The sequence below is a fragment of the Siphateles boraxobius genome, unplaced genomic scaffold, assembly GCF_051911475.1.
Source record: "Siphateles boraxobius isolate OS27281-9 unplaced genomic scaffold, OSU_SipBor_1 18, whole genome shotgun sequence".
Lineage (NCBI taxonomy): Eukaryota > Metazoa > Chordata > Actinopteri > Cypriniformes > Leuciscidae > Siphateles > Siphateles boraxobius.
Window position 1 is genome coordinate 1,769,656 of NW_027508788.1, and position 27,877 is coordinate 1,797,532.

Consider the following 27,877-nt stretch of genomic DNA (forward strand, 5'->3'; position numbering starts at 1 on the left):
TTTCAAGCTTTTTCTTTATCTTTTATCATACACATCAACAAAATATGTCCACAATGAAGGGCACTTTTTCTGATTCAAACAACGATGATGAGTCTATAGTAAGCGACATGCTCAGGGTAAACGTAGAAATGTCTTAACTATAGAAAAAACTACGGGGATATGGAACAAAATCCGCTTGTGAAAGGACCGGAAAGGATTTGTCACGGCACAAAAATGTTTCAGGAACACTTACTGTAGGTGAATATTGGTAACAGGTATAAATAATACGTAATTACACAATACAAATAAATACATCACTTATTTAAATATAACAACGGAACAGGCAAGAAAGGTCGAGAAGGTGAATAACATCTCAGCCTTGCACCCAACAGATGGACAAAGGTCATTGGAGGAGGGGGGCAGAAATCACCTTTCACAGACTTGTATAATTCGAGGGCAGCCTAGCATACAAGATATTCTGTAGCAACCAAAGTAAAATGAATGTTCTAAACTTCAAATGTAACCCTAAACTGCTGACATAACGGTACATCTGAAATACAAAACACATAGCTCATCTTAAGGCATATTTGTTCATTTGTTGAGTTGAGTTCATCGACAAGTTTTGTAGCCAAGAACAGAAGTGATTCAGAAATACGACAACATGTAGTGTGAAGCTTGTGAATAATCTTCTACATACACTTGTTTTAGTTTGAACATTTGGCATCACCAAAGGTTTAATGACATCTATACGCAGGCTTTGGACCAACCTGTAGTTTGAAAGCCTGAGGCCAATGCATCAAGTAACACTAGAATGCACGGTTGAGGGAACAGCACCCTCTACTGCTAGCCAGTGTAAATCCTTAAAAAAGGGTCCAGTGTTGGCTTCTAAACCCACCGTGGGCGCTACTGAGAGGCGATTCACCAATGTCTCCGTAACGGGACATCGAGTTCATGTAATGAGACCAACAGACCCATTGGAGCGAATTCAAAAGGAATCTACACCTCTCAATTATTTTGTTCTTTTACTCGACAACTGTCTTGTAGTCTTGAAAAGGCATCATTCATATTTGTAGTAGCCACGTTCAACAGCCTTGGAGGCAATGTATTCTGCCGAATACCGCTGGTCCAGGTCCAGGAGAGCCTGTAGTAACGTGTTAATGTTTGCCCGCAGGCCCTCTTTCTGCATCCACACCCGCAGTAGTTCGTAGACTTTGTCCATGGTATGCTGTGTTTCGGCCACCTTGATGGCGTTGTCGCTCACGCCGATGCTCCGGAAGAACTTGTTGTGGTACCGCACGTCCAGGGTGTCAAACAGGTCGAAACTCTTGCTCAGAGACTCGTCCTCACCTATTAAATCAAAGCATCGAGACTTCAGAACTTGTCTAATGGCTAATTTCTGGAATATGAACCAATTATAAATGATAAATAGTGTATGTTGTGTACTTATAATTGTGGTAAGGAATAATTAAATACTTAACCTTACAAAATATTTCTTCGAAGAAGAAGAAGAAGAAGAAGAAGAAGAAGAAGAAGAAGAAGAAGAAGAAGAAGAAGAAGAAGAAGAAGAAGAAGAAGAAGAAGAAGAAGAAGAAGAAGAAGAAGAAGAAGAAGAAGAAGAAGAAGAAGAAGAAGAAGAAGAAGAAGAAGAAGAAGAAGAAGAAGAAGAAGAAGAAGAAGAAGAAGAAGAAGAAGAAGAAGAAGAAGAAGAAGAAGAAGAAGAAGAAGAAGAAGAAGAAGAAGAAGAAGAAGAAGAAGAAGAAGAAGAAGAAGAAGAAGAAGAAGAAGAAGAAGAAGAAGAAGAAGAAGAAGAAGAAGAAGAAGAAGAAGAAGAAGAAGAAGAAGAAGAAGAAGAAGAAGAAGAAGAAGAAGAAGAAGAAGAAGAAGAAGAAGAAGAAGAAGAAGAAGAAGAAGAAGAAGAAGAAGAAGAAGAAGAAGAAGAAGAAGAAGAAGAAGAAAATTCAGCCTTTTTGAGCATAAAGGACTTTTTTTTTTTTAAATCATACAGCCCCAAAACTTTTGAATGAAAGTTAATCTTATTTGGAAATGTATCACTTATTGTGCATCTTATTTTTCTTTCAGTTCCATTAATGGTTCTTGAACATTTGCATTCTTCAGAATAATATATATATATATATATATATATATATATATATATATATATATATATATATATATATATATTTTTTTTTTTTTTTTTTTTTTAAATAAATCGGCAAAACATATTCCTATTGTGCCGTCTTAACTCACAAACAAATCAAGAGAACTCAGTCACTAAATCATTCATGTATGAATTATCATCTGACCCACTCATGGAACCAATGAAGTCACATATACTCAATATAAACCAATAAAAATTCTCAAATCAACAGTATTCTCCATATACTGTAACTGAGGGAGAATATCTTACCAAGTACAGGAACAAGTTTTCTGGGAGGACCATCATCCTATAAAAAAATAAAATAAAAAAAAGGTTTGGCAATGTTGTGAATTTAGTTAACAGGACTGACCATTCAGCAGTCCTTGCAAACAAGGATCTTTTCACACATTTGAAGGCACCATCTTGTCGTTTCATGGTATTTAGCTGTGTAAAATCTGTGTGATTGATCTGAAAAGATCCCATTGTATCTAACCTTCGCCCATGACTCTATATGTATCTCCGTCTGCCTCGGGGCTGGGGGACTCGATCGAGGCAATTCCTCCATGTAGACTGCAGGAGGTAAAGCAGACAGACTGGTTTGGGAAGAGCTGGTTGTGTTCGGCAAGCTGTCGCCCAATCCCCGGTCTTCATCCTCCACAGGTATGCTCTTGCTTCCCGTTTCCTGTGTTTCTTGCGTTAACAAGGGGCGGGACTCTGGGCGTTGCTCCTCCTCCCTCTCTAATCCAGCATTACGACTGTTCTCTTGTTCCTCTTCTGATCTTGGGCACTCGTCCTGAGTGAAGGCAACAACAACTGATTAAAACTGTGGGTTTAAGTAACCCATTAAAAATAAATTAAATTATTTAAAAAAAAAAGGTTGTAAATGATTAAGATGAAGATGCATTTTAATGTTTCTGTAAAATATATTTATTTATAAAATAATTTGTTTTAATTTGTTTTACATTTAAAGCATCAGAATAATATTAACCAAAACTAATTCATTTAATTATTTGAAATAATGCATAAAAAGTCAAAAGATACTTACAATAGGAATCTTAACTTCTTTCAAATCACCAGCAGCGTCTAAAATAAAGTTGACAGCAAATATGTCCATAAAAAGTACATTTGATTTTCCACTTTGCAGATCTATTCATAATACTATGAATGTTGTAAAATGTATTATTTAAATATCTTATGAATAAGAAATTTCAAACTATTTTTTCTTGGTATTCGGTGGCATATGATCAGATTCTCCCTCCTAAAATGGAATTGGCCATCATTGGCTATTCGGACACGGTTTCCTCTTTGCCTTATTATTTGCAGCTGACATTAATGCTGGGCATGGTTGTGGCCAGCAGAATTATATTAAAGGATATTAAAACCTTAGATCTTAAACCTTAAAAATACAGTTTAATGAAGCAAAGTCTCATCAATTTCCCAAGATTTGGGAAACATTAACATGATAGCAGGGCTTAAAGATTTAACACATCTGTTATACTATGACTTTTGGGCTGATTTCTATCCCCCTCTTTACATGATTTATCTTCCTCCGCTGTACTTTATCTAGGCACTTATGTCATAAGTAATGTCATTCTAATGTCGTCTGGCCCTTTTTCTGGGGCCGATATTGACAACAATATTGAAACTTCTCATACAGATATAAAACTCTCACTGCTATGCATGTACTCTCTCTAAAATGTATTGCATAACTTATTGCTAATTACCTTATCAAATCCCTTATCAACCTGATAAATGATGATAAACATGAAACTGCTCTTTTAATTCTTTCAAATAAATAATAGAACATTTCACAAATTAGTCTTGAACTTTAATCAATTATTGTTTTATGTTTAATTGTTCTATAGTCTACAGTATTTAAAGCAATTACATCATAGTAACTGTAATTACAGAACAATTAAGAGTAATCCCTTCCCTTTACCATTTTCAATGGAAAAGTTATTAAATTACAGTAACAACACTATTCACACTTTTATTAATCACTTAGTAATGCATTACACCCAACACTGGTTATTCAATACAAGGACTAAAAAAGGTTTTCAAACATACCACTTTGATGACGTTGACGTTTCTTCCATAAAAATATTCCAAGCAGGATCAATATGATCAGTAGAACCACAATTGGTATGACAACCGCTAAAAAATAAGATTAAATAAAAATGTTACTTCTGTTCATGACCATGATGCAGTGTAACTAATATCAAGGTTGAATCACTTATTTTCTCAAGGTAATTTTGGAACTTGTCTGTACGCATGTGCTGATCTTACCTATAGGATTAGTGTTATTTGATGCAGATGGCTTGTCTGTTGGACCTTCTGTCGGATAAGAGGTGCGCTTCCTGCATTTTGTATTGGATGTCGCAGTGCAACGGCTCACTTCTTCCTCATCCGCTTTGCACCTGCAAAACCACAGTCAAAAATTATGCCTTTTAGAAAAGGTGTGAAGCCAAAGGCTTAAAATAAGAGTCGTAAAATGACTGTCATTATGAATAGCACAGTGGAAGCCTCAGGGGATAAAGGTGGAGAGCGTGAATCAGTGGGAAAGGGATCTGACTCATTGGATGTGGTGATCTAAAGCAGGGGCTGAAGGGTTAAAAGAATAGAGGGTGAGAGTGTCTGATCTGTCTGCTTTCATCAGGGTGTTGTGCACCAGAACAGAGGACAAATGGGAAGAGCACATTCCAAAGAAGGAGAGGAACTCACCTGGTGCATTTCTTGCACACTTCACACGGCTCGTCTGGCAGGCAGAAGAAACCAGGTTTGCATTCACACTTGGTGTTGCTTGTGCTGGTGCAATCTGCAACCATGATCTGATCTGTAAAGGATTGGAGAGAAACAAATAGGTAAGGGAGGGAAGGGTGAAGAAATCAGAAACGAGTGGGAGAGAAACAATAGACTTAAAATTCTTGAAGGGGGACCAGAATTGGATCCATGGTATATCTGGATTAAATCTGTATTTTAGATCAAAAGTGAATAATCAATGATACAAGTCATTTTTGCTTTGGCAAACAGTTCAAATGCATGGAACAAATATGCCTATGAATGGTGACCTGAATTAATGTTGGATCAACCCAAATTCAATTCAGATTGAAGAGAATGATTCAGTGTCTTCAGTATCTGTTACAACTTGTATCTGAAATAGAAAAGTCTTAACACACGTCTGAAGGGGGAACCGAATGATTGGATCTATCCAGATTCAATCCACATATGAAGAGAATTATCTGGAGCTAGATTCTTACATATAATTGTACTGAACTAGCACCTGTTGAAATGCACCTTCGAAATGCACCTTCGAAGAGTAAAATCAATTATTTAATTACATGTCGAATAAATCCAGATCCTGATCCATATTCGATCCAAATTTAGATCAAATGTATACATGCTAAAACTAATCTCTGCTTCAGAAGACAGTTGAAATGCACCTCTAAAAGACAATTAAAAATTTGCATAAATACAGATTTCGATACAGATTTCGATAAAAAACAACATCAACTAATCTGATCCTCAGAGAACAACAAAAAATGTCTCTGTGAAGGGTGAAATTAATCATTGGCTCAATGTTGGATCAATACAGATCCAGTTTCAGGTTCAATACACTTTCAATTTTTTACAATTAATTAGGGCTGCACAATTAATCGAATTTCTAATTGCGATTACGATTACGGATGCCACGATTACGTAATCGTTCAAGGCCGCGATTACAAAAGAAAATCCACTCTGCGTGTGTGTGTTTAGAGCATAATTATGTTATGAGAGGCGAATCACGACTACTCGAAACCCACGAAATCACGAAAACCCAGCACAATATGAAATACCAGGCAGCGACGTAAGTATACGCTGAAATAAAAAGTCTTTCACCTCAGAAAAACGGACTTTACTGTCCTGTCAGCCATTATACTGTGCTCGTAGCGCGCACTCTTCAATTGCACGCGCAAATGCCGCGGCGTGCGCTGTGTATGGCTTCACTGTATAAAGTGCAAAAGAAACTACGAGCATGCAACATCGTTACAATGTAAATTAGTAAGTCACGAAATAAAAGTAAAATACCCATAAATCACGTGTTAGCTGAGAAGGATTTACATGCAGGTATGATTTTCATTCTATTCACCAGGAGCTGTTTCATTAACAGTTCTTGTTAGTATTGTGTATTCACCATGGTAACTGTCGTTTCCATAACCCAAAAATGGCACTTTATTTTCACTTTGTGTTATTTTTTTATATTATTAAATGACTGTGGTGGCTCATATCAACATTGTATTAACAAAAACTAGTTTGGGACTGCTATCTAATTGCTTTACCATAGTCCTAATGTTTTTCTAGTCTTTACTATGAGTCATACAATTTATGTGTTTAAGTAAAGGGGTACAGTACTTGTGTGTGTTAACAATTTTTGTGTAAACATGTATTATATTATGCCTATATATATTCGATGTAAATTGTAATAATCGTAATTAATAATCGCAATTACAATTTCAAGGGAATAATCGGCAATTATGATTTGTCATAATCGTGCAGCTCTACAACTAATATATGCATGGAAAGTCTTAATGAACACACCCTTGTGACTCAGCAGGCAGCAGGACTAACCTGGGAGTGATTAATTGAGCAAAATAGATTCCGAACAAGACAGCACATGATACAGGCACACCCTGCATCATCCTAAAACACACGCATACACACAATCCCGGACAACAGACACAAAGGGGTGCATGCACTAGAGGATAGTTCAGTCATTCACACACACACAAATGTCTAGTGAAAGAACACAGGAGTGGGGCCACACCCAGGACGTGTAACATTAGGAGATCAGATTCCCAGGAGTGAGGTGTCCAGCACAGGAAACACTAGACTCAACTCTATTCATGGGGCCTGCTTATGTCCCCGTCCTCATGCAAATCCTATGGGAGGCTTATTGTCTAAACAGGCGAGCGAGATTTTGTTTATATGAATATGTAGTGTTTACAACAGAGTTTGAATCTGAACAAGCAGTAGGGTCTTGTGGGAAAGAGTGTTTAGGTAAATCAAATGGTTTAATAAACGGTGAACGTGGCTGTCCAATCAAAATAAACAGCGGTTTAATGGATGGCTTTGACTTCAGAGGAACCAGAGACAGACTAAATAGCTTTGCAGAAGAGTGGGCTGTCACAGCGTAGCGTTCTGCGATGGATTCAACGTGCTTTAGATGTTCCGTCTCGCTTGCAATCACAGTATGCCGCATATTTTTCCATCTTGTACAAAGGCGAGTCGAAATTTCCAAAAGCAAAGAATTCTGACGCCAGTTTCGTTATATCATTTAGTTAGCTTTTGTAATATCTGTATTCCGACTGCAGTTCCAGAAGTTAATTGTTTGTCCAGTAGTCACCGGCGATCGGTTGTGTAAGTGCCTTCCCAGCATGCTGAGGACCATGTGTGTTCCATTATTCACTCGAGATGTATAAATGTTACATTCCTGAGAGCTCTGCTTCTCTGGAGAGTCAGTGCAGACTACATATGGCTGTCTACTGGAAAACTGAACAATCAATTACAATAGCAGAAGGTTGAGATTTCTGCATCTCAAAGTGCCAGTCACAGACCGGACTCAAACACTTTCTTTAAAAAAACCCTAAGAGGAAGATCTGAGCTGGTCTTTTACAAAATGGCTGGTTTGGAGAGGAAAGTGTAGATTGGAGAACGTTACCTCTGTGGCACTGGCTACACTGCAGACACTGCTCCATGCCAGTGGGATGCTCGGCATACGTGCCCTTCTCACACGGGGAGCAAATGCCCTTCTCCTGGTCTCTGCTACACTTCTCTTTCACATAAGTGCCTGTGTTACAGAAAACATTGTATGACAGACATTAAATATCAACATATATCATTTCGAGGTAAAAGTAGAATGGGAACCAGTGCGTATTCAGAACCGAATCCATTTAAAATGGTTTTATTATTAAAGCCAGATAATGCAACATTTAGGCAAAGATGTTTTGTGCAATTTTGAGCCCTGTGTAAACTACATGCCACCTTTTTGTCATATTAAAATGTAATTTAAAATAATGCATAACTTAAAATGACATAAGTCCCATTTATTTCAAAAATGTTTTTCTTGTATATGCTGAAACCAATCATCTAGTATTAAAATATTGATCCACATTTCTCATGAAAAAAGTACCTGACAATAAGTAACTTTTTTAATAGTATTTTGGTATTAATATTTTTTATTTGTTGTTTTACATGATTTTAACCATGGTAAATGAGAACCCATTCTGTGATTATCATACTACACAAAAAATGAACATTAATAAATCATTACAAAAATGAACCACATGTTCTAACTGTTATTCCCAATACTATATTTTGCGTTTAATTCCCTTTACAGCAGGTTTGGTGATCAAGCTTCTCTTGTTTAAGTGTGCTTCATGACGTGTCATTCTGGATATTTAAACACTAACTCCAGGCCTACAAACACCTCATTTTAGCACTAACCTTACAATGGTTTCTCACAGTGCTGTCTCGCGAGAGTATCACAAATGTGAATCCTGAGTTTTAAGCTCTAAAATAACAATGCTGTTTCTGTTCAAATCTTCATCAGAGAATAACACTCTTAATAGCATCACTGACGGATGTTTGTCAGCACCTCATCGACAAAGCCTAGAAAGCCATTTTAAACAGTTTGAAAAAAGCCTATGCTGTAAATTACTTTAAAAACGTTGCTTTGAGCGAGTTGACTCTGTGTTTACAATACTTGCCTTTACAAGGGAAGTTCTCACGGTTCAATAGGATCTTGTCTGCTACTTACCAGCTTCACAGTTCTTGCAGCAGAAGCTGTTGTGCGGGTACTCCTGGTTCTCCCTGCAGCTCATCTGTCTGGCTGTGCGGTTCTGCAGGTCTCCGGCAAACCCGAGCTCTGCTGCCCCATGACCCAAAAAAGTCAAAGCAAAGATAACAGGGACCTGGAGGAAAAAAAAAGAGATTTTTCAATATGCATTCATGATGACTTACAATTCATTTACCCGGTGGGTACTTTGGTTTTACTTCCAAAGATTTTGGTTTTACTTCCTTAAATCAATTATGAAATTATGCTGAAATAAATTAATAGTGATTAGGCTAATATCTTTTTCATACTGAATGATTTATGGAAACACACTGATGCTTTCAATTCCTAAAAAATAAATGCATAATTAAAAATAAATAAATAAACTATAGACAAATCAATTATAAATGAATAACAAGTAAATAAGTTAAAATTAAATTAAATTCGCACTTGTAAAAACTTCAGACAACAGATGTCTTTACTCATTTTCTCCTTAACATTATATAACAAATAAATTACTTTTTAAAATATCCAATCTGAATTTCATTTATAAATCAATTGCTGTTGCCGTTGGTGTTGATGAATTGGTATTTAAGCCTTCCTGATGAGGCTGTTCGGGCACACAAGACAAAAAAGCCTGGGAAGGACTGCAGATAAGAGGTTTCTTCTGGAGAAATACCAGTTTTGTCTTTTCACACGACTGGAGTGTCATGCTCTCTCTCACACATTTAGAATTCTTTCTCAGCTCCAGAGGCAAACAGAGAGGTATTCTGACTGAGTTCTCATAGCTGACCTTGTGTGAGCAATCTAGCATTTAATTCAAACCATCTGATGTGAACATCTGCAGAGCAAAGCAAATTAACAGAGCAGGAGAGAGTCTTTTCCTGGACCAGAACAAAACAACCAACCCTGACAAAACACACATGCACAGAACACTAAATGTGCTGTGGGATACAAAAAAATGCCAGGAAATGTCTAAAAAACTCTCAACTGTTGAGTCGTTAGCAAGTTCTGATAAGATCACAGACAGCAATGAAAAGCAATGCTAAATGCATATCATAAAATGCAACTCTTATCATGCATATTTAGGAGAGCAAAATAAACAGGCATGTCAACTTATTCAATAAATTTTGGACATCAAAGACACTCAAATAAAGTTAAGAGTAACTCATCTATTACTTGGAAATGACTCTTATGATTAATTTGTTTAGTAAACCTTAAAAAAAAAATCAAACATAAGAGCTACTGCTTTGAATCAATCTGATGATTGAATCAAATTCTCTGACTTCATCAATAGTTGTTTTTCAATCACTTTTGGTTCAACATGCTACTACATTTATTTATTTATTTTTTTGAACTAACCCTAACCCACAACAAGCTTACTGTTCATAATATGACAATGTAAAGTTAGATGCACATTTACAACAGAAATGAATAAATATTTTTTAGAACATGCTCCCCTGTACCAAAACTAAATGGTAATATTAAACTCTTAAAGGTACAGTAGCAAAAACAGCCACAGAAAAAAATCTGTGGAAAATGGTAATTTAAGTCTAAATTATGAATAGTTTGGTGCAAGAAACCTTGAATAACGATACGAATGGAGTTTAGAGGAGGCTTTTTTAACATTATGGCGGCACTATAAACAAATGTTCCCAGTGCTAGTATTTGACCAGTCAGTTTGGTATCTCTGTCTTTTTGTCTCAGAGGATAATGGGAAATGTAGGCCGTTAGATGGAGCCGATGGTGTCGAGTTGCTGGTGAGGTGTATGGCGGTGGTGTTGTGTGTCTGGGAGAATGTGGGTCATTTGAAGTGGTGGCTCTAAAGTGTGTTGTTTAGCCGTAAATGAGGCTCTCTCATTGTGACATGCTGAAAAGAGGGAGAAGAAAGAAGGGGTGCCTCAGGGACCGAGTAAAGTGCTCGTCTGAAGTAGAAGACCCCAGCTCCACATGCACAGTCCATACAGAGCTGCTGTTGACTCCTTCACACACATCTCTGTCTGCTCACAACGACCCCAAATATCTCTGCTTTTCTCTCATTTAACAGAGAGAGAAAATGCAAAGCAACCACCCTATCAAACTCCTTTTTCCACTTAAACACACACACACAGAGTACAAACCTTGCCTTTACTCTTCTCTATCTCCCACACACATTGGTTTTCATTGAACATGTCTGTTAGACACTCATTCACCATATGGATGTGCTCTTACACACACCTCTTTTATCTCGAACACTTAAAGGGTTAGTTCACCCAAAAATGAAAATTATGTCATTAATGACTCACACTCATGTCGCTCCAAGCCCGTAAGACCTCCGTTCATCTTCGGAACATAGTTTAAGATATTTTAGATTTAGTCCGAGAGCATTCTGTCCCTCCATTGAAAATGTATGAACGGTATACTGTCCTTGTCCAGAAAGGAAATAAAGACATGATCAAAGTAGTCCATGTGACTTCAGGGGGTTAGTTAGAATGTTTTGAAGCATCGGAAATACATTTTGGTCCAAAAATAACAAAAACTAGGACTTTATTCAGCATTGTATTCTCTTCCGGTTCTGTTGGGGATCCGCGTTCAAGAATCCGCAGTGACGCTGATGACGTAAGACGCTGCTGACGTGTATTTGGTGCGTCCGTGTATTCGGGTTCAAATAAATATGGCTGGGCAAAAAAATGCAAGTCTTCCTCTGTGTGGAAATCCTTAGACATGTTTGTGAAGATTGTTTTGTTTCCACCGTGCGTCTCCCTCAGACTGTAAACGAAGCTCGGGTGCACCAGATACACGCCAGCAGCGTCTTACGTCAGCGGACTCATGAACGCGGATCCACAACAGAACCGGAAGAGAATACAATGCTGAATAAAGTCCTAGTTTTTGTTATTTTTGGAACAAAATGTATTTTCGATGCTTCAAAACATTCTAACTAACCCACTGATGTCAAATGGACTACTTTGATGATGTCTTTATTTCCTTTCTGGACAAGGACAGTATACCGTTAATACATTTTCAATGGAGGGACAGAAAGCTCTCGGACTAAATCTAAAATATCTTAAACTGTGTTCCGAAGATGAACGGAGGTCTTACGGGCTTGGAGCGACATGAGGGTGAGTCATTAATGACATCATTTTCATTTTTGGGTGAACTAACCCTTTAACTGAAACCTCACAGCTCCATCTAGAGCGTAGGGTTGAGGTTTTCTCAGTGGTCCAATATATAACATTACATGTCATGTAAAAGTGCTCATTTATATCCAAGTAAATAAACCTGTGAAATAAAAACTTGATGAACAATCAAATGGGGTGTAATCTTGTAAGACAATGGTTTTGCTACAGGATGCTGATTGGACATTTACACAAAAAGTAAACAAATTAAAACAATTACCAATATAATGAGCACTGTTGTCCCTTAGGGAAGGCCAGTTTCGAATTCTGAATGACTGTTGATTTATGGGCGATCACATGTTATTATGACTTGTGAATATGTGACTTCATATCATCATCTGAATGATGTGGGTGGTGTTGTATACACTGACTGAATACTGTAAAGCCTATGAAAAATTCTAAATGAAATGAAACAGAACAGTAGATTATGCAACTATAATAGTAGCATGCTGCATCGCTGTCTCAAATGTTGATGCTGCACGTTTAAGTAACATTAAAACATTATATTTGTATTTTCTTAAAATTTCTCAAAGCCGTTTTGACAAAAAACATTCATTTAAGTCAAACTGAATAATGAGTAAAAGGAGGTTTTAAAAATGCAGCATTATGACATCATAATGAAAATGGAATACACTACTGTGCAAAAATTGGAGAGAAGTCTCTAACGCTCACCAAGGACGCAATTATTTGATGAAAAATACAGTGAAAACCATTATATTGCGATTGAAATAGCCTATTATTGCAATTTAAAGTAACTGTTTTCTATGTTAATAGGCCTAGGCCTATATTATTGTCCGGTTTCACAGACAAGGTTTAAGCCTATTCCCAGACTAAAATACATGTTTGAGCTGTCTTAACTGAAAGCAACTTGCACTGACATATTTTAAAATATGTCTGTGCCATTCTTTTGTCTCAAAATGCATTACCAGTAAAAGTGTTTTTCTAAGGCAAGTTTATAAAAGCTACTTAACTGTTCTAATCTAACTAAGGCGTAATCCTGGCTTAATCGAAGACCTTTCTGTGAAACCAGGCCTATAACATGTAATTTATTCCTGAAAAGCTTAATTTCCAAGAAGTCTTCAGTGTAACGTGATCCTTCAGAAATCATTCTAATATGCGAATTTGGTGCTCAAGAAATATTTCTTATTATTATCAGTTTTGACAACAGTTGTGCTGCTTAATATTTTTGTGGAAACCGAAATACTTTTTTTTTTTCAGGATTATTTGATGAATGGACAGTTCAAGAGCTTATTTGTAATTTCTTTCCAAAAACTCTGATAGTGTATCAAGTAGAATGCATTGCATTGTGGGGCACAGAATCCCATGCAGTGTGTGCTTTGATTACATACTCCATATTTTTGCAAATCTTCTGTGTTGTATGCCTGCAAAAAACTGCAATTACAAAAATAGTACAAGTAATATGCTATTCTGTAGCCTTTGATTCCATGTGCCCTTTAATGTTTAGTCAACAAGTTTAGTAACTACAAGGCTGGCAACAATCTGCAACAGCAAAACTTCAGATGTTGACAGTGTAATATTATGTACTAATAGTTGTAGAATAGCAACAGGGTTGCCAAAACAGAAGAGCAATCAGAGAAGACATACCACAGAGGTTCACAGCACACTCACTAATGCTACTTGTAAACTAGTATCAAATAGAGTCGAACAGCTGCGTTAAGATGCCGCAGAGGACCGGGGGTATTAGACAATATGGCAATAGGGGCAATAGTGTCCGACGCAACCACAAAAATTAGGTTCTCGTCAACTACTGCATTGTCAAACCGCAGATTGAAATGCTAACCCATCTTTAATAGTCGAAATATCACCCCACAGTAAATCAACTCAAAAACAGATTGAAGACCCTATTCACAGATGCAATGTTTGGAACTCAGAGGAGTGTACAATGGTCCTCTTGTTGGAAGACGGACTGAGTCTATCAGCCTTGAGGGGAACCGAAATGCCATCGAGTGTCCACACAGACAGTAAAACCTCAAGACAATGAAATGAGTGCGGGTGAACCGAACGCATGTGTGACAGTTTCTCGAGCGAGAGTGTGTGTGTAAAAGGGGGGGGGTCTGAGACTAACTTTGGCTCCAGAGGAGCTCTATGGATGTCAGCCATGCCTTGTTGTTCTAAGGGAGTTTCCTGGATTGAGCAGCGCTGTTGAGCCACACTCTCTCCGCGCTCACGTCAGACTTTCCACAGACGTTCACATGCACACACACGCACAATCGCACCATTTAGACGCAGCCATCGGGAGGTGGGGTCAGAGAGCGATGGCTATGGAGTGCTGGAGGAATTTGAAGAGAAAGGGAGAAGGAGGACAGATACAATAGACGGAGTGTGAGAGGTCCAGAAATGGCGCAAAAACGTAGGGCAGGCGCATGGGAGTTTGGGAAGGCACGGCGGAGAGGAACGGAGAGTGAAAGAAGAGGGATTCCTTACTCTGAATGGATACACTGAAACCATTCAGACGAGTGGAACATTAAAAGTCCCACTAATGAGTTACAGTACTCGCTCTCTCACACCCAAACACACACATACACCGCAAAGACTGAATTTTTCCAGACGGGATGGAAGTATGTAGTAAAGCACACATATCAGTTTCTGCAGCCTGAAAAATTAGTAGCTGCATTAATGTCCAACACCTGTTCTGGCCCCCTTGGCACATGCAAACCCATCTGGGTCAAAGTTCACTGATCTGCCAATGACATGAACCCACCAATGACAGCAGAGCCTGTCTGACAGACATCTATGCCAGCGCTCGTTAAAAAGCAGTCAAACTTTTTCCTGCCTGCGTTTGTGTGTGCGAATGCCATGGAAACTCCATGTCTCCATGGCGACACGTCTGATCCTGGGACAGGTGCGCTTTTTTTTTCTTTGGAGAGGCACAAATATGGGCGGATTGGGGGGGAAGTTACATCATTTCCTGTGTCTGCACATTCCAGATCTGGTGAATCACTGGATTCCAGAGTGGCACTAGAACATTAAGTTTTCAGTTATATTCCTGACAGCTCATAGAGAAACTATTAACAAACAAAGAACATCCGTTTTAGACGTCATGATATGACTTTTTTTTTTTTTGATACGTCTGCAATTACAGCCACACCTTTTGAAGCTTTTAGCAAACAAAAAAGTTACTAACTGATTACTTATACCTCAGAACAATCTTATTTTCAAACACGAATCGACAATTGGATTTTTTTTCTGCTGACCTGTGATTATTTTTACTGGCCCCAACACCAACTACAAATGTAAATGTTTATGAATTTTAATATAAATGTTATAATATAATTTATAATTTAATATTAATATAAAACAGGTAAATGTTTTTTACATTTTTAATATAAAACATATATATTTTATACTTTATTTTATTTACAATTTTAAACTTCTAAGTTTAATATACCTCCTCCCTCCCACCCCCTTTTTGTAAACTTTTTAACTTTGGGTTTTCAGGAAACTCCAAGACAGAAATTAGAAAATGATGGTGTGCATGGCAAAACATAACTAATGCATACATGATAAAAATAAAAATAAAAGATATAGATATATGCATACATAAAGTCATGTTTATTTCACTGGCTTTTGTGATGCAAACATCCAGAGTACATTATCAAGACAATAACAATTTAGTAGAATAATTACTTGAAAAGACAGATCTTGTGCTAATAATTGTAACTCTAACATTGTTTAGAAAACTAATCTCATCTGAAAAATGCTTTTGTGGAACGGTGGTCTGGCTTTTATTATCTAGGGCTGCTAAAAGTGAACTATTGTCTCCATTATCAGTGCTTCAAGACTATCCCGATAAACCGCTGGTGAACTGTGACAAAAGCGTAGTGGAGGGACGCGGGTCAGCCGGTAGGCATGACCGGTTAGAACTAAGATAAGACCAGAACAAACTCGACGCAAACCGGCTTCCTGCTTTCCCAGGCAATTCATTTATACTGGAGGAAACAGCAGTGAAATCTGGTTCAGACTTCAAGGTCTGCGCTCTGCTAAAATCAAACTTGTGCATTGCAGTTATCTCACAGAACATCCTCAACAAAAATGACAAGGAAACACTCACACGCACACACATTCACAGCATCCAGACAGCCTGCGGTAGGGTTTGGCTAGTAATGGTGGTCAGGACGTAGACCAGCGTGGTAACCTTAACGTCCTGGATGAGAGTCCTCCAAACCCACAATCACGTTGCACTGGCAGCTCACCAGCGTGGCGTGTTTGGACCAGAGGGGACGCCCTTTTCCTTCTGTCGGAGTGAAAAATTGTTGATTATGGATGGAATGACTTGTGAAAATGATGTGAAAACAACTTGTAGTTTGACAAAAAAAGCAATATACCAAGAAAGATGCCAGCATTTTCAAGTAGGGGCGTAACAATAGTCGGTGCAGTTTGATACACGATACGATATTTTCACATTACATTACATTAAACAAAGCCAAAATAGAGTTAAAGGGATGGTTCACCCAAAAATACAACTTTGGGTAAACTCTCCCTTTAAAATTGTGTTTTTTTAAATGATTATTTCAAATGCAAATGATAAACAGCAACAGAATGGGCTTGAATTTGGTGACACCAGCCAGTAGCATAACATAGACACCAAGTTAAGACCCATCTACCTTTTTATGTAACTGACTCTAAAATGTTATGACCAGTCTTGAAGAAAAAAAAAAAATGACCAGCCCAACTCGTAAGACTAGTCTAAGAAGTTTACACAACTAGCCACTGAATATAAATATTCATGATTCTGAATAAATACAGAAATATGCTTGCACTCTGTCCTGACTACATAAGCCAACATTTAAAAAATAATAATATAGTATATATAGGCTATTATTAAATAAATTATTTTATTTTTCATTCACTAATAATAATTAATAATCATGGAAGCTAAAATGTAAAGTAGTTTGGGTGAACTAAATCCAAAAAATATCTCTATCCACAACCAATTGTTGCATTGTTGTGTTGCGATATATTGTTATACTATGCATGCTTACACCACTATTTTCAAGTGATTGAGCTGGAATAAGAGACAAACCAGAAGTCCTAACCATAATTAAAAGAAAAACAAAGAGAGGGTTGACCCTAAAACATGGTGGCTACCCAAAAGCTATTCTAAATGTCATTTATGATTATTGAATGAACGGCAGAGAAAGAATGAATGAGTTTTGTTTAACTGGCTGACCACCAAAGTAAACGTAACCGAGACTGGTGGTCACACGAGAGCTCATGAATGAACTGGTTAATGCCAGTGGCAGCATACAACAAACAACCACAGCACACAACAGTTCAAAGAAACCTTTAGCCTGAATGAAAGCGCTAAGTGTGCTGGCTTCCTTTGCTACACTAAAACAATCGAGTTTACAATGCTTGCTGCCAGCTCTAAACTATTAGGCGAGAACATGAAATCTACATTGTTTAAATGTGCCCGTTTCCATATGTCGACGGGCAGCTGTACGTCTATCTCTTTCATGCGGGCACACACACACACTCTCTTGGCTAGTTGACAATGGGGTCTCACAGGTTTTATTGTTTAGAATTACAGTACGATAAGGCAGTCAGTCATTCACGTTTGCCGCGTGTGTGTACGTGTTCAATTACAGCTACATCCGCACTACATGCTGTACAGTACGTTTCATTATGTATGATGATTGGAACTGGCAGATTGAAAGGAGTATTTCCCCGTATACAGATGATTTCTATCAGAGCTATCAGTTAAGGGAAGACACACCGTTCTTCATTATTTCCAGAGGACTGGAACAGGAACCTTATGGAATCATGTGCCTTACATTACCCACACTGATTTCAGTGTTTTACGCATTATACTGACAGGATGCACATGATAAACATGCTGTACAAGGATACAGACTCAACGAAAATGATTGATAGGGAAAACAATATTAATATATATTTTTATGAAAGGGGGGGGGGGGGGGGCTTATGAAAGTAACTCAGAGGATTCATTGCCTCAGGTTTCCACCTTTGTAATAGATTTACGGGAATGAGATCACAAACATATAGCTCTGCAACATATGCAAAAGTGCTTTCAAAACAAGGCATACTCCAGTGAGATCACTGCTGCCCTTTTGATGCAACACAGCAGTCACACACATACTGAAACTAGTGAACTCTACCTAAACCACAGATTATGTGCAGGCACACACACACACACACACACACACACTAGTATCTTTGGTATGAGCGTGTGAAAATCTGTAAATGGCTCCTCTCGGGGAACACAGGAAACAGTCAGACAATGTGGAGGCTTCATTTGGAGTTCAGCTCCATGCTGAGCGACAGAAAAACACGCACACCGTCTTTGATAGGAGCAAACTCTACGCAGTTTTGGTGACAACAAGCTGCACAAAGATTTACCAACCATCTGATCCTTTAAATAACACAATATATACATCTAAAACCTTTAACGTCAAATTTCGCCAGTTATATCACAATCCCAAACCACACATCGATCGTTTTCGACCTGCAGATTCTGAAACCTGCAGCCCAACGAGTGCTATTCTCAGTCCCATGGAGATGGGGGGGGGGGGTCAACCGAGCCCTCCGCCCGAGATTTCAGGCGGGCGGCCTGCTGTCCTCAGTGTGCGTGGGAGGATATTAATAGCACGAGAAAGCCACGACAGCACAGCCTTCCACATTTCAGATTTCCTGTGACTTTTCTGTCTTCTGTTAAAAAAAAGAGTGCAGTGAATAGTGACCAGACAGGACTGTCCTAATCTCTTTCCTTTAGAAAAAGGAAGAGAGGGTGAGAGACAGACAGACAAAGACGATGTGAATATGAAAAAAAAAAAAAAAAGAAGAAGTAAATTTACAGTACATTTCCTGTGTAAAACCACATCTGCGGTTCTGCACAATATAGGCCTACACGAGGTGTAACATGTTGTGTGATAAGGAGATAAGTTTTGGGGAATTTTAAGCCCCTGTCCACACGGAGACGCATTTAGCTGTATACGTACACATTTTTTATCGGATCAGTGTTTCGTCCAGACGGATCCGGCGTTTTGGGAGACTGAAACCGCTATTTTTTTAAACCGGGTCCCATGGTGGATAAACTGAAAACGACACCCTTGTGTTTTCGTGTGTACAGCTAATCCGTATATTTTGTGAAACGATGATGTCATCACCCCACGTGTCGACTAGTCAGACACGCTAAATCAGTAACAACAACTGCGACTACTTGCTTGAGTTCATGCTTCAGAAGCTACGTATGGAGCCTCTTATTTCTTTATTTATTATTTAGGCCTACTTTAATGTAGGCTATTTTTATTTTAATTCTTTATTTTAGGCTACTTCTTTATTTATTTATATTTCTTTCTTATGCTATGATGCTTGCATTTTGTCTGATTAAGACATTTCGTATTTTGTAGGGATGGGCATTTCAAGCAAAAATAATATTCGACGATCACTGGGAATTATTTTATTATTATTCAAAAAAACGCACCTCTGCCCCCTCATGCTCACCAGTAACACGGCGTTCGCTCCGACATTAAATTTATCTGTACTGTAGGCCTACATGTTGTAGCCATTAAAGAAAAGTTAGTTTCATATTTATGTTTAAATATTATGTTTTTTTTTTCCCCATTTCATATACATGAATATCAGTCACATGACCTCTTACATAATCCGCTCTTTTTCCAGTTGACTGCCACCATCTTGAGTACCTGCCGGGCACTGTCTACAATACTGACGGCATTAGCTAGGAAGCAGATTTTCTCTGTTTGTTTCACTTTATACATAACCAACTTTGTTTATGTAAACCCTGTGTGTATTTGACAGTATTCGCGCAATAAGACTCGAAAAATAACTTTGTTCAGTAACCTGTCGCTGTTATTAGACAGGCTTAGTGCGCGTGCGCTTCGGGTGTACGCGCTCAGAAAAGCGCTCGTTAGAACCGCGCATCAACACGTGAATGAATTGTTAGCACATGTAAATAATGAACTTATGTGAACTGCATTGTCCCGTTCCTTTGCGTTAACATTTCATGTGAATATACGTTGCGTTGTAGCCTATGCTGAGACGGAGGCGCCAGAACTGCAACTGATAGAATGCACGATACTACGACATTTCTTCAAAAGCAGATGGTGGATATATTTTAATCCACGATCATAAATCGTGATATCGCACAGCCCTAAGCTAGTGTAAGCTCATTATCATTTACATCCACTCACCACAGACAACATGAACACTGCACAGAGAGTTTGCATACACAAACCACTGTTATAACATAAAAGCAAGCAGCTGCGTGCATGGTTGGGCATGATATGATTGAAGGATTTTGACTGAATGCGCGCAAAGTGCGCTCCCTTAATAATTCGTAAAAAGCTGACATCAGTTAATCGCGATCTCACATCTCTGTTAATTTCAATTAAGCTAACTGCACAATGAATCTTTCATAATATATACACTTTGTTTGTTACAATTAGAGGATTTGTCAGCATACAGAGCTTTGAACAAAAAGTCAGTTTTGAGCATAGAGGTTTTGAGCAGTGAGGGGAGTCTATCTTAAATGCTTCTGATTGGCCTTTGCGTTGAAGAAATCAACACGTATGTCTGTTTTTGGCTACATTGCTCAACGCTGCAAACATGTTTTAAAAGGAAACTCTGGCCTGTAAATCGTTTCTATTTTGTTTTAGTTCTTGTTGCTTTTCTGCAAAAATGTATTCGTTTTTATATGTTTTATTCATAGATATTTCTAGTTTGCGGGAGTCCCGCGAATCGTTTTATTCTCCCTGCAACGCGCACACACACAGAGAGTGCATTGCCGCTCGCACTCGCCATCAAATCTAGTCCCGCTCCGCACTCTTTTGCATTGGGAGTGCACATCTCTAGATCAAGGGCCCGGCCCGAGGATAGTGATAGGAAATATCGGCCCGCAAGTTCGGGCTCGGCCAGAGAATAAGCTCTACTTCCTTTGCGACTGACGTATCGATCTTGCCGAATCAGGTTCTCAAGATGGCGGAAGACGAGTTTTAGAATTGAGTGACGTCAGTGAGGAGACGTTGGTGACATCATCTGATATTCATGTATATGTTGATTATATGAAAACTGAACAGCGTGAGTAGCCTAATCATAAGATGCACAATATCGAGACACATCATTTTGACCACTTCATTAAGTTTTGTTTTGTATAAAGCCTTTCTTTAAAGTGAATTTTGTTTTGTATAAATTGTATCTTAATTTTAATCAATGTTTCATCAACCAATTTCCTGGATTTAATAAATAAGAAGCAAATATAGCAGACAATAGCCTATAATCAGGACATGGAGCCGCCGACACAATATAACTTGCATCGTACGTGAACTGGAGCTTGTCTCATAAATGAACAGAAACTCAGATATATATCTAAGCTTGAAATGTCTACTTTTAAACAAAACAATTCAAAACGAAAAGAAACAGACAACTCTAATAATCCGTATGAAGTGCGCATTTCTCTTTATAGGCACCTTCACAATACTGCGAAGGTGTCGAGTCAGCATCGTCACAGAAAATAATAGTTTATTAATAAATAATTAAAATGTCTCCTTGCTATATTTGACACATTCATAATGATTAGGCTATTTCCCGGTTCTTTGTGGCAAGCTTTATACTTTAAATAACTAATTGAATATCGTGACTCATCCCTATTTTGTACCAGACCATTTATTGTTTTTCATATTGTTCAATAAAGTTCTTGGTAAAAAAAGAAAAGAAGCATCTGTGCCTAATATTACATACTGTATATTATTGTATACAGCGCAAAAGGTTTATGCGCAAGTCTTCTTCACTGTTTTTAGTGCATCTATGTCAGAAATACAGCGCCTATACTGGTCTGGCATGTATACTACATCGGTTTGAGTCGGTTTCAGTGGTTTCGTGTGTACGCAGATATTTCTTGAGACGGCGCCCAGTTTACGGAATTTTATTTTAGAACGAGGAAAAAAAAAGATTGGATAAGGAAAGCTCTGGCTTCGTGTGGACGTGGCCTAAGTCTACAAGAAAAAAAATAAAAATAAGTTATTTCAACTTAAAATGGCTGATTAACAGTTTAAATCACTTATTTTCTTCCCAAACAAACTTTCATGTCTTTGAACACCCTGGATACCATGCTTCGTGTCTTGCATTACTGGTTTTGGCGCACATGCAGAACATCTTAACTTATTTAATAAAGGTGTATTCAATTTACCTAAACTGGGACGCATTTTCTTTTTTGACAAGTAGCAGAACTTAATTGGGACAAACAAGATAAAATGCAACAGACTGAGCTAGAAACGTTTAAACTTAACAGCAGCCAGAGTAAGATAATCTCTAGCACCCCTTGCCAAATTTAATTACCATTAAATATTTCCATTTATTTCCAGCCTTTTCCATGGAAACATCAGGAGGTAAATAGCTTGACTATGTGCCACAGATCAAAGTCCTGTCCAATGAAAAGCTTTAAAGCCTGGATGACTCAGTGTCTCTTCTCCGACAGCCCCATTGATTACCAAAAACAGGTCGAACCAGTTTTAAAAAAGCCTTATTATGGTTACAATCACCTTTACTCTTCTCAACTGGTTAATCTTTACTGTATTGTTATCAAAAGAAAATATGCGTCATTATAGTCAGCATTAACACAAACAACCCTGCAAAAACAACCTGTTTGAGCTCATGGGAGACAAGATTATCAGAGCCAAGTGGTACATGAATTGTGTAAGATGGCATTTTAAGCCTGAAAAACATATTCCCATGACATTAGGCCAGTGCCACGCTGAGTTGCCCCACTCATTAGCCAGCCTCAGTTCAGTGAGCTCACATCAGACGGAGGCTTTGTGCCGAATGCCTTTCCCATCACTCACACAAGCAGGAGGTTCGCTGTTTTTTTATGCTGAATGCATTCTTTGACCTATTCGAGGTGAACATTAATTCAGGCATCGGCAAATGTCAAACTAAAGTAATTCTAGAGCTTTAAAGGTGTTCAACTACACATGATTAGAATAAACAGTTTTTGATTTATTAAAGACAAAAATAAGGTAAAATATATTTAAAATAAAAAAATTCAAGTCAAAAAAATAAAATAAACTACTAAAAAATTTTTTAAAAGAACTGAGCCTAAAACTGTCAAAAATGATTTATTAGTTGAGTCTGTGCATGGTTCAGGCAAGAATCACTGCAGAAGTTTATTATCTAATTCTCTAACCAGAATATTTGAGAAATTTCAGTGCTACATTGCAAGGTCTACTTACATTTAATAAGTCATTATGCTTTTTCTATTTATAGAAACAAACCAAAAAAAAAAAAAAAAAAATGCTCTTTGCCCCATGACATCAAAACCAAGATAAGGTTTTACAGGAATACTCACGACACCAACATTGCAAAATCCACAAGGAAAACATCTGCAAGGCGTGACCAAGCTACTGACACTATTCATCAGCTTAAATGAGACATAACGTCCTCATCTAATTTCATACATTCAAGCACACACCCTAATATACTGCAAGCGTGTTTGACACAGTGGCAGGTTACCCAATCTGTAATACACCTGTGAATTCATGCGAGAAGACATAAGAATAAAAGGGAGAGCGAAAGGGTTTGTTTTCAAGGAGGAGAATCGGCAATGACTGTTCAATTTTAAATCAAACCAATAGGTAATAATTGTTTGAAGACACTGGATAAGGGGGTACATGCGAACACACACACACACACACACACACACACAATATTAGCATTTTAACTGGAGTCAATGGGGGTTGAATAGAAGGGTAGCTGAATAGCAGGCGCATTGTAATATATGTAACACATATCTCGTTCAGTCACTGAATCTGGGTGCAGTGACCTGTAAGGTGTGGCTACCTTAGACATAAATGAATCTCTGACAGATGCTTCGCCTTTCCTGGGAAGAGCTAAATGGCAAAAGAAAAAAAAAACCTGACCACAAACCCACATGCTATCAAGATGCTTTCATTTCGACAGCAGATAATGTTTCAACTTGTCTCCCACTTCTTGAACTTTTTAAAGCCACACACACGACATATCAATATGATGTCACAAAGAAGACTAAGCTGAAAATGCTGCTCTCATGAGCTTATGATTCACGAAAAACATAGGAATTCCCTAATTTAATGTATTTTATTAAAGGCATACATTACCCCCAAAAATGAAAATTCTCTCTTAACATAAATGTGCATGAACATGTAAATCAATATATGTTAGGCCATGTAACCATTTAGGTCACTTTTTAATTTTAAAAGGTCCTATGCTGTGACAAATATTTCACTTTATTTGGTTAAAATATTTACTTTAAATAGAGAGCCTAAGTCCCTCCCCTTCCGGTGGACCACCATGGGACCTCATTTCGGAAAAATGTTGTATGGTAGTCAATGGCGAGAGACAACAAATATTTTGATCTTGTTTGAATTGTGCCCTGAATTACACATATGATGTTTGTCAATTTAAAAGACACGTTTTAAAGTCAAGAAAGTCACAGTTTGATGTAAAACTGTTGAGGTATAAGACTGTGAAAATACGTAATTACAAAGACTACAAACCCAAAAGGCGCGCATGTGACGTCATACCTTTTCTCTCAATGAATGAAGCTAACTTTACTGAAGCTAACGTCTGTCATTTTTTCTATAGTCTAAGGTTATAATTGTAACGTTACGCCGGCATGCCTGTGTGTTTTGTACCAGACTGCACACATACAAGCTTGGTGACGTACATAGTGCGAGACGAGAGATGTAGTTCATTGAGCGATTTTCACATACAACAATGTTACTCTTCTGTTTTATGACAAACTGCGAATTTCTTGACCTTCATAATTATCTTTTAAATTGACGTACATCATATGTGTAATTCAGGGCACAGTTCAGGCAGAATAAAAAGATAAGTTGTCTCTCGCCATTGACTACCATACACATTTTTTCCAAAATAAGGTCCCATGAGCCGGAATCGGAGGGGAGGGACTTAGGCTCTCTATAGTAAAAAAGTAGTTTTAAATAATTAGGTGTTTTTAAGTGCAAATGCTACTTAATACATATAAGCCAAATAAGTACATTTAATTTAAAAACATTTCGTGTCAACTATTCATCAACATACCGACATCCTTAAAAAATAGCTGAAAAGCTTGAGAATAGGATAAATGTGATTATCATCTCAGTATAAACACTTCTGGACCTTGTTTATTGAGGGAAATCTACAGCATATACTAAGAAACAGATATGGCACGATTTCTAGCACACAATCTCCCACACATCCACATCCCTCTGATTAATCTGATAATGAGCGTTGCATTTAATTGCATCACGCAATCTTCTCTCTTCCTGTCTCCTCATTAATGTGGATTCCATAAACATTTGACGGAGCGAAGTGGCTTTAAAAAGGCTCCTAATGAGCAGCGGGATGTGGACTGTGCTCTGGAGTCTTTCTTGTGGATCCCATATGTCCTGTTTGGATTTCAGAGCCGCTCGGAGAGATACCGTGCACACTTCCTGTCCATGCCCACACCCTAGAGAGCACACCCCGATAACATCGAAGGAGTTTGAGAGGGTAAATAAAAAAAAAGTCAAGAGGAAGAGAGAAATCTGTGACCAATGTGAAAAAGAATCTGTGAGTGTGATCCCAAGAAATCTCCAGAACAAAAGGAAGAGTATGAAAAGACTCACGGAGAAGGGACCCCTGCTCCCGATTGTATGCTAAATGTTTGTGATTGTGGGTGGAAAGAGTATACAAAGGTCTGATTCCTGTCACTGGCATCTGTGTTGACAGGAAGTTTACAGTAGGAGCTGTACGCCTCCGTACACCCCCCTCCCCATCCGCTCTCACTGGCCCAGGAATGTGTGAGCTATGCAGACTGGCAAGGATGAGCTATCTTCATCTAGTAACCAGCCAACCAGAGCAGACTCATAACTTAGCATAGTTTAAAGCATACATAAACAACCCTGTTGCAAACAACCTCTGCCCTGTCATTTCAATAAACAAATCCGGGCTTCAAAGTAGGGTGACTTCACCTGGGGCTCATGGGAAAGGGAGGCTGTTAAGGCAACAATTGCTGTAAGATAACTAGTTAAGATGATCATCACTCCCTTCGCTTTGATGATTTAATTATCTAATTAACTACTAGCTGAATGCCTACTTATTACATAATACATTAATCTACACAAAAATACACCCAAGTTCAATTCAACACTCATCATGTGTTATTTTAATATACTGTGAATTATCTTGAGGGTCGCTGTTCTAAGGAACGGTGTAGTTTTAAGTTAAAGATACACAGTATGAGTGTGGCTCTGGACTCAAGAGAAAGTTTTAAAGGTGAGTCAAGGCATTCAGTAAAGTGAAGCGTTTTTATAGTGCCACTTTTGGCAGAGCAGAGCTGGAAAAACCAACAGAAGGGCAGTGAATGGCTCTTTCAATGTGGAATAAACTTAACACTGGCATTACTCTTAGGAAGCTCTCACAAGACAAGGTTTATAAGAGAAGAGAAGACTGGACTGCTTTTAAAGCTAGACCGAAGAACAGTCTAGCTGAATATTTTTTTGCTTCACATTTCTTAACCACTATTTGGTGGGTCTTTAAACAAACAGCACCCAAAAACAGTATTCACAAAAAAGTAAATTATTTAATAACAAAAGCCATTGATTCTAAAGTGATGAAAGTGCATCTTAATAGGCTAAACGTAACCCAAAAATGTAGTTGAACATAAATATAACACAAATATTTATATATAAATAAATAAAAATACTACTACTGTATAACTTTTACTACTACATTTTTTTTATTATATTACTAATTACAACAATCATAAAAATGTATGTATTGTTTTAGCCTAATTATAATTTAGTTATTGTGTCAAAAAGTAGAAAATGAAAAAATAACTAAAATGAGTTTGCATATTGGTTAGTGGACACTCAAACACAACATAATAGCCTATAATAAAAAGGAAATACACTAGTGTTTAATCTCTGTACTGCAGTACATCATACAAAATAAAATCACTCCCATTATGGCCATGACTCAAAACATACCTAAATGTTGGTACATTGGTACCCATACCTGGGTACATTGAATGCCCAAAAATGTTGCCTAGGTAGGCAGCTCACTAGGTTGAGACAATGATTTTCAAAACTAAACATTACTTGTACTCAACAAGTGTGTATCAAATGTGTTCAGATATTCTAACATTTGAATCCAGAATAAAACATACCACATACACAATACAATATACATGGCCAGCTCAGTAGGACAACGTTACCCAACTTTCATATTTGTGATCAAACATGCATTTCACATCAAAATAAAACAGTCAAAAAAGACCCAACTTAAATGTTAAAGAAAACTAAGAACCAGTTTAGAATAAAATGCACTTGATATGAACCGAAAAGTCTGATACCGCATTATCACCGACACTAAGTTACATTCAAAGCGTTATGACCCGATAACACCAGGAATTTACATTCACATCCATGTTTACGACAAGAATAGAATAATAGCGAGCCAACAATAAAATAATCCAATACACTGCGAATTACACATTGCTTAACAAATCTATAACAAACGAAACCCGTCAGATTTCTTACCATGGCTATCATAGTGGATTTGTCCATCCGATGAGGATGGCGTGTTTCTCCGAGTTTTCCAACTAACGTTACTTGTTGATCCCTTTCACACTCCGAATACTATACTTTCAGACCAACTATTAAAAAACAAGTGACAACGCAAATCAAAATACATCCAAAGTTTGACGTCCTGTCAGAACCGAATCATTTTCGGCTCTCGCTGCTTGCTTTCAGCTCTCTCATGAGAACGCGGTTGGTGTAATGT

The 27,877-nt window shown here is 37.8% G+C and overlaps 1 protein-coding gene across 1 annotated transcript; it reads right to left on the reverse strand.

Annotated features, from left to right (window-relative positions):
- On the reverse strand, positions 1-27,877 carry tnfrsfa (tumor necrosis factor receptor superfamily, member a). The gene is made up of 10 exons (XM_077232821.1): positions 27,634-27,877; positions 8,910-9,063; positions 7,812-7,940; positions 4,838-4,949; positions 4,403-4,533; positions 4,184-4,270; positions 3,162-3,199; positions 2,610-2,909; positions 2,387-2,423; positions 1-1,326 (listed from the first exon to the last, which is right to left on the reverse strand). The coding sequence occupies exons 1-10, from the start codon at positions 27,658-27,660 to the stop codon at positions 1,037-1,039; spliced, it is 1,305 nt and encodes a 434-aa protein (XP_077088936.1). The 5' UTR covers positions 27,661-27,877; the 3' UTR covers positions 1-1,036.

What these genes read in the sequence shown, in the direction of transcription:
- tnfrsfa (XM_077232821.1), bottom strand. Translation starts at nt 27,660, where the DNA reads ATGGACAAATCCACTATGATAGCCATG. An exon ending in AATCCACTATGATAGCCATG is followed by an intron (nt 9,064 to 27,633) that starts GTAAGAAATCTG and finishes TTTTTCCTCCAG; the next exon opens with GTCCCTGTTATCTTTGCTTT. An exon ending in GTGTGCAAGAAATGCACCAG is followed by an intron (nt 4,534 to 4,837) that starts GTGAGTTCCTCT and finishes GTGGTTTTGCAG; the next exon opens with GTGCAAAGCGGATGAGGAAG.